This window comes from Tachysurus vachellii, chromosome 19, assembly GCF_030014155.1.
Source record: "Tachysurus vachellii isolate PV-2020 chromosome 19, HZAU_Pvac_v1, whole genome shotgun sequence".
NCBI lineage: Eukaryota > Metazoa > Chordata > Actinopteri > Siluriformes > Bagridae > Tachysurus > Tachysurus vachellii.
This window is the reverse complement of record NC_083478.1, coordinates 11,139,554-11,150,010: the sequence shown is the minus strand read 5'-3', so window position 1 is coordinate 11,150,010 and position 10,457 is coordinate 11,139,554. Positions and strand designations below refer to the sequence as shown.

The 10,457-nt window shown below is 38.3% G+C and overlaps 1 protein-coding gene across 5 annotated transcripts; it reads right to left on the bottom strand.

The window, feature by feature from the left end:
* Window positions 1-391: 391 nt before the first annotated feature.
* trim101 (tripartite motif containing 101) lies at window positions 392-7,538 on the bottom strand. Of its 5 annotated transcripts, none has more exons than XM_060894708.1 (11): window positions 7,128-7,538; window positions 5,028-5,176; window positions 4,776-4,950; window positions 4,083-4,178; window positions 3,723-3,956; window positions 3,591-3,613; window positions 3,365-3,489; window positions 2,996-3,261; window positions 2,470-2,865; window positions 2,103-2,217; window positions 392-1,062 (listed from the first exon to the last, which is right to left on the bottom strand). In XM_060894708.1, exons 1-10 carry the CDS (start codon window positions 7,290-7,292, stop codon window positions 2,131-2,133), a joined length of 1,716 nt encoding a protein of 571 aa, XP_060750691.1. In that variant the 5' UTR covers window positions 7,293-7,538; the 3' UTR covers window positions 392-1,062; window positions 2,103-2,130. The 5 variants fall into 5 exon arrangements, with proteins under 5 accessions (XP_060750691.1, XP_060750690.1, XP_060750688.1 ...); XM_060894707.1 differs by lacking the exon at window positions 2,103-2,217 and adding an exon at window positions 1,184-1,315; XM_060894709.1 differs by lacking the exon at window positions 392-1,062 and adding an exon at window positions 1,186-1,315.
* Window positions 7,539-10,457: the final 2,919 nt, after the last annotated feature.

The following is a 10,457-nucleotide window of genomic DNA, read 5'->3' as shown; positions in this document are numbered from 1 at the left end:
ACTCTGAATTAGGAAGGTGTTTTTTATGTAGCTTGTTAATTATATAAATATTAGTTTGTTTGATTTTGTGTTTGCTACAAAATGGTACACAAAACTGATTGTTCAATTTGCAATTAGAAAATATAATAATTATAATACAAAAAAGGTTCCTGTGACCATTTGTTTTGTTCTTACAAGGATATGGCTGTGTTTATAGAAATTGCCTATTGATTTGACTCATTTAATTTGTGTAATCTTTAATCCTATAGAAATGACATTGTTATGTGCAATGATAAATATTTTTCTTTTGCTCTTTTAGCAGTCTGACATGCATTGAATGTTTCAATATCTATGTGGTTAAAGATATCTTAATTGTCTACTATCAAAAGCAGAGTAAACAAACAGCAGCTGTTAGTGCATTTTATTAATCATCATTAACATTGCTTAACTTATTCATCATACATATTGCTTAATATGTTTGTGACCGGTAACAGATATTGAAAACAGCACAAACAGTCTAATAAACAAGTATTGCCACATTTTCTAATGTAATACTTTCACATCCATGCCAAGAGCACCACTTTAATATTGCAATACAGTATGGCTTCAATCTTCTCAAGTCACAAACAAATGTGTTAAAATATCTCTAAACACTAAGCCTTTCTCATAGCCACCAAGTTCATACTTTTAGGGAACTTCTATCTCAGGCAGATATTTTACAATTCATATCCATATCATTTGTAAAAATAAATTTTTTTTTTATTCTATTTGAAGCAAATGTAAGCCAATATGTGGTTCCTGTTATGTACTTATAGCTGGTGCGTACATCTTTTATGAATTACAATAGCATCTATGCACTGAAGCATCTGCAGTACTGGAAAACATTGTTTGCCCTGAGGTAAAGCCTGTATGTTATGTTCGGATGATATAAATAGCATGGGGACCTGATGGCCTCCCTCTGAAGACCAATCACTTCTTCTTGGCAAGTGGATTCAGCCAGGAGAAGGAGAAGCTGATACGCACTGACTCGCTTGTAACAGCAGGAGAGCTGACTCCCACCTCTGAGAGATCCGAAGCTGCATTCTGTCAAAGACAGACACAGAGCAGATTTACAGATGTACAGCCAACTTTAAACAAATAGAAGACCCTGTCAGCTCAACTTCTAAGTAAATATCTACACTGCCTGGAAGATTTTGGGACCTACCTGACTATTTGTTTGTGTCTGCTTGCTTCTGCCTTTCTACCACATGGGGGCATAAGAGTAGTTGTGAAAGCTTGTATCAGTGCTCTGCTCCATCTCTCTGTTGTCCTGGGCTCCCAATGAGCAGGGTTCACCCTGGAAAACGAGAGAGGGAACACACACTGAGCACTTAAGCTATGTCTATTTATCTTTTAGTAGACTGTTGTGTATTTGTTCAAAATTTGTTCTAAATCTATGTAGATTTTCCTTAGGTTAATTTTTTTGCCGAATATTTAACAATTTTGTCATTTGCCCTTTCCCACCCATTATCTCTGCCCCATCACACGACAGATAACAACTGTAGAGGGTGAAGTCTAGGACATACTTCCTTTAAAAAAATATATGTCCAATTCCTGCTCTAAAATCAACACCCCCACCCCCCAATTTTGTGTTAATTGCCTTTTAATATACACCCATGATTAGCCATGATTGTTACCCTGATTGATGGGGGAAGGAGTAACACCATCATTCCCATTTAAAGAGCCTGAATGTTTTGCTTTCTTTGCCATTCAGAAACAGGTGTTTCTCAAATCTCTGATGAAATTGCGAGTGACCTATTCCACCCAGGAACTCCTAACAGTACACTTTCACTAGGCTAGTCATGATGATTCTGTGATAGTCTTCAAATATGTTTTAGTGGGTATCTCCTAGTATGTAAGTATGTAAGAACTAGCAAGACAGACTGAGACCTTTCCATCATTTTATTTTACATTCATGAAAGCTTTTTAGGGCGAGACGCAAAGGATATTGTCACTTGGAATTGTACAGACAGCTCCACTTCCATCAAAGCACTTCTAAATTAAATTAGTGCTTATAACAATACGCATGCGTTGTCAAAATATGCCGCTTCAGTGATTAGCCATACATGTTAATAAGCAAGTACCTGATATTTTTGTAATTTCCCAGCAGTGCTATATGGAAAAAAGGCACTGAATGTTCCCCCATACTCTCTGGAGGATGACGAGAAAGGCCAGGACGTAAAATATATGGATGATGGCCTGAGAAGAGATGTAAATGAAAATGGAGAGAAGCAGACAGACACTGGTGTGGAAAATAACAATTATTTGTATAATGGGGTTGAAAAGCAAAGCTAATGTACACAGTGCTACGACAAGATTTTCTAGAATGGCTGATGGCCATGATGCAGGAATCACTTGAGGAAAAGAACAGAGGATTGATGTTTGCAGGGGCAGTAATGATGGAGTTGTTATGGTGATATAGTGCCCACAATCCCTTGAAAATGGACTAACCTGTGGAGATACAGAAGCCATGCTCTCCTTGTTGGCAGCCCCACAGGCCAACTCACAACAAATATTCTTGTCAACCTCTGACATATTTGGTTGGTTGCTCTCTAATGGGCTTCCAAGTTCGGGCTGGTTCTCATTAGAAAGAGGCATAAGGCTGCCACTCATCCACACAGACAGAGGTGTCTCTGTCTGCTGGAACTGACCCGAGGGTTCACTCATGAGTTTGGGTGTATTTTCAGGAATATCCCAAGAATCCAGAGTTGTTGTGTGGTTTTGGTTAAGCATTGGCCTGTTGTTGAGTGTAAGCCAAGCGGGGAAGAGCTTAGTCTCTGCACCAGCTTCTGAGGTTAAACAGTGGATTCCTGAATCATGCCCCTCATACACTAACTCTGTCTGGCCCTTATAGGGGGGAATAGGGATAATAGTACAGTAACACTACAATAAAAAATTCCCATCACTTATAAAAACCTTTCCTTTTATTTTGACATAAAAACAGATTTAAGATAAAATAAAAAGAGCTTCACTATACCTGTTGTGTGTTCAGTCCAGTTTTCTCACATATGCCACTTTTTTGTCTTGCTGAACACCCCTCTGCTTGTGCCTGGTTTTCCTCCTTTGTCTGACTTAAAACAGTCTTTATCTCATAGTTTTCCAATTTCAGTTCTTGGTCTAGCTCCGAGCTGTCTATTGGACTGTACACTGTTGTATGTTCAGGTTCAGGTTCAGGTTCGGGTAACACTTCTGGCTCTGGTTCTGGAGTTGGTTCTTCTGGAGGCTCTTCAACTTCCTCTTCAGCTGCATATTAAACAGCAACTGTAATATTCTGCATTTTTCAAGAGTAACACAATTGGTTTATTTGCCTAGATATGCACACAAATACTGATCACTCATGGCTCACGTTTGATGAAATCAAGCTGGTAGAGAGCCCTCTCCTCAGCATTAAAATCAACCTTATAGTGATCCATGTTTTCATATCCAGGCTGTAAGGTCTCCAATGGAACAGATTTAGTTGCCTCGCTCACCCTATAAGGGTAAGGAGTCAGTTTCATTGCAGAAAATGCAAGATAGTGAGATAAAGTGGAATGAAAAAAAAACATTTGCCGAAACTTCACATAGAAACTTACTGTTCAATAAGGCTTTTTGAGGTCTACAAGAAAGCCAAAAAACATACTGGATTTAAAAAGCAACAGAGCAAACTGAAATATAGTAGACATTTCGCAGAATAATAAGAAACCCCAGATACATGCTTGGAGTACCTGAAGAAATCCAGCCATCTCTGGCTCTTCCATGGCATTTAATGCAGTCTGCATTAACTTTGAGTTTGTGTCAACATGCTCACTGTAGGTATGTACCAAGCTTTGGGCCCAGCTTGTCTTTTCATCATGTTCGTATGTGATTCGCTGCAACATAATCTTACGTCTTTCTTCCAGGATACCACACAGACGATCAAACTTCTCACACAGTATCTGCTTTTGGTTTCCGCTATTTTCCTGTTGGAGTGTACATATATTCTTATCATGCTAAGCATTTTTGTGTTGTTTGCATTTAAGAAATGAAGTAAGAGCTATGTATTAGATGCTTTAGGGTTTCAAGGTTTAATAGAGGTCCAAGCAAACCTCAATACGCCTACAGATCTCCTCCAGATCATTAACGCATGCTTGGATGCGCTCATTAGTGGCAACCAGGGACCCAATTCCACCACTGAGTTCGGTCTATAAAACAAAAATTGGGTACAATTCATTCACCTAAATTTGCAACATGATCTGTTTACTATTAGCAAGATTTTTTTAAAATATACATTTATATACACTATATGGCCAAACGTATGAGGACACCTGACCTTCACAGCCATATGGAGAACGTGTTGTAACAAAATCTAAAGAACACAATTTTCACAAATGTCTTGTTCTTTGAAAAATTAGGATTGCATTAAGGATTTCCCTTCAGTGGATCTAATACGTACAGTACAATCATGTTCCAGCTTGACAATGCCCCTGTGTACAAAGCAAAGTGCATAAAATTGCCAAGGCCGGTGTGGAGGTGCCATGCAAACAGCCCTGACCTCAACCCCAAACCCTGAACACCTTTGGGATGAACTGGTATGAACTGACTACACTTTAACATCAGTACCCAAGAGTGGAGGCTGTTGTAGCAGCTAAAGGCACTGCAATTTAAAGGCGATGATTTTGTAAAGGGATGTTCAACAACACACCCTGATATCCAAAATACATTTGACAATATCATGACAATTTTATGTGCACATAAAAACTACATGTAAATTTCTGGCTATAATAACCTGTCAGTCTTACCTTTTGCTGCTGATATACATCACAGATGGGGGCCACCTGACAGGACTTATGTGCTCCAAACACTTTACATAGTGAACATGTGGGGATCTGACAGGTGATGCAGTAAATGTTCAGCTTCTCCCCTTCATGTTCTTCACAGTTTATTTGTGCAAGTGGTTTTGGTGGAGGTCTACAACTAGAGACACATTTTACACAATAACTGTAAGTAACTGTAAAGAATTAACTTAAATGAAAAAAGATATAAATCTAAACCTTGCCGATGCTTGCTTGTAGACATCGATAATATTTTCTACTAGAAGGTTTCTCTGGAGCCCATAAACACCATGACGGTCCAAAACAACTTCATGTCTACAGGATGGACACCGAAATCGACCTCCAATCCCAACCTGGAACAGAGAAGGCTGCAATCTTTTACTTAGCATTATGGTCTCTTATCATTAAGCTTCAGAGAACTCCACCTGGGCTATTACTGCTGCTTTGAGACATACTGTAGTTCTGAGCCTTAGATTAAGTCACTGAACTGGATAACAGCTCTACTAGCATGGTATGCTTGCTTGGCATGACTGCTTATTATAACTAATTTTGGCTTGTACTCCAAGATATACTTTTCAGAACCACTTTGGGGACATTGGCTACTGACCCAATACGGGGGAATTCTTATCCATGACCATCAGCTGCTTTTGAATTAGGTTTTGTTACTAAGTAAAGTACACAAATATGTAAAAATCCCCTTGTGTCCATTCTCCTTTGTAAGCTCATCACTGGATATGGAAACAAACAACAAACTTCTATAAACAACCACGTCTCACTGGTGCCATTATCAAATCCAGATAACGACAAATAATTTGCAGTTGCTGTCTTTTTTTCCTCTGAGGTAGCGGATACACAGGAGACCGTGATGTGGAGAGAATGAGAGTGAGAGACTGAGATGGACACAGGGGCCGTAAATAGTTACACCCTTTAAAAGGCTTTAGCAGCTGAGATATACAGGTCAAATGGAAACTAGAGTCCCGGCTCTGAGCAGAGGCCCAGTGACAATCCAGAAACAGCGAGGTGTTTTTCCAGATTTCCAAATAATAATCCAAAATTGTAAGTTCCAAATTTTCAAAAATGAGCATCTTGAAGCATATACTGTATGTGTTTCAGGAATAAGTCAGCTTACATTATAGCATTAAAAACACAAATTGCCCTTTTTGTTTCACAGATTTTGTTTAAAAGTCATGTGTGTAATAAATGTAAATGTAAATGTAAATAGCAAATGCAAGTTATTATATTTATTATTGGTTATAATAATAATAATAATAATAAGAAGAAGAAGAAGAAGAAGAAGAAGAAGAAGAAATTATAATAAGAATAATAATTAAAAATGATCCTCCAGCTCTGCTTGACTAGTCTCACTATCTCTGTCTCTAGACTGTTCTCTGTTCTGGCACCTGGGTGGTGGAATAAACCTTCCCACATAACAAACTAAAAAACCTCTTTCTGAAATAATTAAACTACAGTGACATTTTTTCTGGGGTTTTTTGTGTGCTATTTCTTTTGAATACAGATCTAGACTCATGGTGTACTAGTAAACCACTGTTTATGTATTCATTGATAGAGATTTCAAAGCACTTTTGTATGTTGCTCTGGATAAGGGTGTCTGCCAAATGGTGTAAATCTGAATGTAAAGTAAATTTGTATTGATAAAAGTGTGTGAAAAGCTTGTGAACTAGTGCTTTATAAAATGTTGAATACCTATTAAACCAGCACCAATCACCCGTATAATCTTAGAATGTTGAAGAAGACGAATACAGGTGCAAAGGTACAAAATTATATATTTTTTGGATTAGAGACCTCACAGTTCCCAGTGTATTCAGCATGTCCATTGTCTCAGACATTAAAAGGCTATATTTATAGGGTATGTGCATTTATAGGGCACACACATGTCTAGGATTTGCGTACTGACAAGATTATCAGCCTATAGTAGTCAAGTGCTTTGATTCAAGACTACAATCTTAAATTTTACAAATCACACAGTATGCCAAATTGCAATTTTTTCTGCTTGCACTTGAGCATTCTGAATCTCTTATGATCAACTGGCAGACTAAGCAAAGCTGCTCCTTTGCTGCTTACATTTATATCTGCTAATTTGTTTGATCAGTTGATATGGGATCCGACTAAGGTAAAGGATTGAACCTTGCTTAAAGACCCAACAGTGGCAGCTTGGTATTGCTGAGATTTGAACTTCCAAACTTCCAAACAGCTTCCCAAAGCCTTAATCACTGAGACACCACTGAATCATTGCCCAGAGGTCAGAGGTTAATGTTTGTTAAATAATTCCCCCATAACAACAAGTAAACTTGAACTCACCTGGTAAAGTTCATTAGCACATTTGCGGCAGAGGTTGTGTTGACACGGCAGAATCACCACAGGTTTGGTAAAGACTTCCAAGCAGATCGGACAGATGAGCTGCTTCTCCAGCGTGCCCAGTGAAGCATCCTTGTTGAAGGAGCTCAGGTCCAGTGGAAGAGACATGACTGTGTCTCACCTCTGATGCACTAGGAAAATTCGGTGTGAGTAAGAGAACTGTTGTGTCTCTTTAAGGATCTTGCCATCCTCGGGTCAGCTTTTATATATGCCTGTAATTTGTCCTGGATTTCTTCCTCTGCTTTGAATTTTGTTCCCCTGTTGCTCAGACTGGGTCCTCTCCTGTACTGTTACCGGGAAATAGATGTGCCAAGAGCACTAAGTTCAGTGTGTGTGTGTGTGTGTGTGTGTGTGTGTGTGTAGAGGTGTCTGGTTACTGGCTGGCAACTCCTCCTTCCACACATACCGCAAGTCAATTCCATGTCAGCTACACAACATGTTGACAAGTGCAGCTGCATAAATAAATACACCAGAAACAGGAATATAAAATTAAATTAAACATTAATTACCATTAACCTTTAAAGAAAAACCCTCTTAATTACAGTCTAGGCAAATTCATTTTTACATTAATCTTTTTTATTTATGTCTTTTATTTACTTTTCACTCTTGTTCTTTGTGTCCACAAAATCTAAACCATACCAAGCTGTATTAAAATTCCAGTTAAAATTGGTTTAAGCTTTAGATTAGGAAAGAAGCAAGTGACGTTCACACCTACAGTATATGTAATTCTGAAGCACACCTTTGTCTAGAATGTCTTTGAATGCTCCATGAAATTCAGGAAATGAATTTGGGGCATGGAAGCCTTTATTATCGCCACATATACATTACATTCTTTGCATTTGAGGCTTAAGTGATGAGGTTGGAGCGCAGTGGCAGCTATAATACAGCGCCCCTAGAACAGTGATGGGTAAGGGCCTTGCATAAGGGCCCAACATTTGCACCTTGGCAGTGCTTGGGCTTGAACCTCGATCCTTCAATCAACAATCCAGAGCCTTAAGCACTTGAGCCACCACTACCACAAAACTAAATGTGTTTCAGCATGACAATACCCCTGTGCACAAAGCAACCTTTCATCAAGACCAGGTTTGAGAAAGTTGATGTGGAAGACATTTACATTTCTGGCATTTGGCAGATGCCCTTATTCAGAGCGTCTTATTATATCTCATTTTATACAACAATAATGGGAAGGCCTCGAGTGGCCTGCACAGAGCGCTGACCTCATACCTACTGAGCACCTCAGGGATGAATTTAAACAATGGCTGCACACCAGGCATCCTGTAGCATCCTCCACATCCAACCACTTTGCCTGACCACATTAATGCTCTGGTGGCTGAAAGGGCAAAATCCCCACAGCCAAACTCCTAAATCTGCTTGAATGCCTTCCTAGAAGAGTGGAGGTTGTTATAACAGCAAATACTGGACCCAGTCCATGCTAATGCCCATGGATTTTAAATGAGCTCATATAAATGTGATCAGGGATCTTCTATTTGAACCACAAAGGCTTTCATTACAGCTAAATTGGAGGCAAAGCAGATAGCTGATTGGAGACTAAGATGAACTGTTTAAAATAAGTGAAATCAAGTAGCTTCTGATTGGATGGAACCAAAGGCTTCAGCCACAACAGCCCTTTATGGATAAGACTGAGAGTGATGGTCAGGTTTCCACATACATTTGTCATGTAGTGTGTATGGGAACTTTCTTTGTCCTTTGAACATCTTATATTCTGTGAAACAACATTTTGTAGGTGTAGAAATTTCAATAATAATAAAAGCAAAAACACACAAAGCAAAGCTAAAAGTAGGATTCAGAAACATTTATTATACAACAGGAAACAGATCACATCTCTCTCACGCACAATATCTCTGCTACAATGAAAAAGCTAACATAATACATCCTACACAATACAAAACAACTTTTAGCTGAATAGCCACATTCACACACGCCATTAGAACTAGGGTATTACCGCATATGAAAATAAATAATATTATTAGATCACATTGTCTCTACGTTGCCACTGCTATCTTTAGCATGTCTAAGAATTTTGGGCGGTGATTGATTTTCATCTGCTGAACTGATGTGTCATTGTCTAGATAAACATAAAAATGCACTATTAAAATGTAACTGAAATAGTTGGACACCATGATAAAATTAAAAATTTTAGGAATTCAAATGAGGCTTCATGATTCCCTTATAAGCCTAAAGAATATTCCTAACCTGTGAAAGGTACACAATTAAAATCTAAGCAAGTACATTAAACTCATAAAACATCTACACAACATAGGTCTTACGTTACACACACACTTCATACACAGATGAAACAATTTTAATAATCATTCAAATACACCTAAGATTAAGATCTTAATCTATTTTCGTAAGCTATTGTTTGTTTTATGATTGCAAAAATTATATTCCTGAAAAATAATCAGTCTTTTCCTTCTATAGTGTGAGAGGGAAAAAAAACACACACACACACATCATTAATAAACCAAATGATGCATTAAATTTCAACATCATTACCAATGTGACTGAAAATGCCATTAAGAGAAGGGACATGAGGTGAGGAGTGGATCTGGATATACATTTTCAGAGGTATTTATAGATATTTGCCCTCGGAGATCAGTGAGGAAGAACCAACACTAAAGGAGTGAGAGGTTAGACAAATAGATAGATAAAGAGAGAGAGAGAATACAGAAGAGGGCTGAAGTATACAGACCAAAGAAGCAGAGTCATGATTAAGTAACAATCATGTGGCAGTAATGATATTGTTTACACAGACCTACATGGTGCAGACAACCCCCCCAACCCCCCCACCCCCCCCCACCCCCAAACGCCCACCCAACACACACACACACACACACACACACTTTGTAATTGCACAACAACATACCTCTATATATAAACTACAGGAACAGAGAAAGTTCGACTTGCACAATTCGATTCCTTCTGTTCTTACAAGTGTCCTTAATCTACATGGAAACTACATGCTAATGTGATGAAATACATATGACCCATATGGGAGACTGTCATTACAACACTGTGGTGCGGTGACCTACAGATGTTTAGAAAACAAAAGAGATGTTGCATCTCACTTTTCAGACTGTGATTATTTTTAATAAAAAAAACAAACAAAAATGTTTTTTCATTGTTCTTTCTCAGACATTTTACTTCATAAACTGATTAGTAAATGTCAGTGAAAGACAGAGTTCACTTGTATTTAGAAAACTATAAACTTGATACACAATCAAGGGTTAGTTTCCTGTCCTCATACCTCAG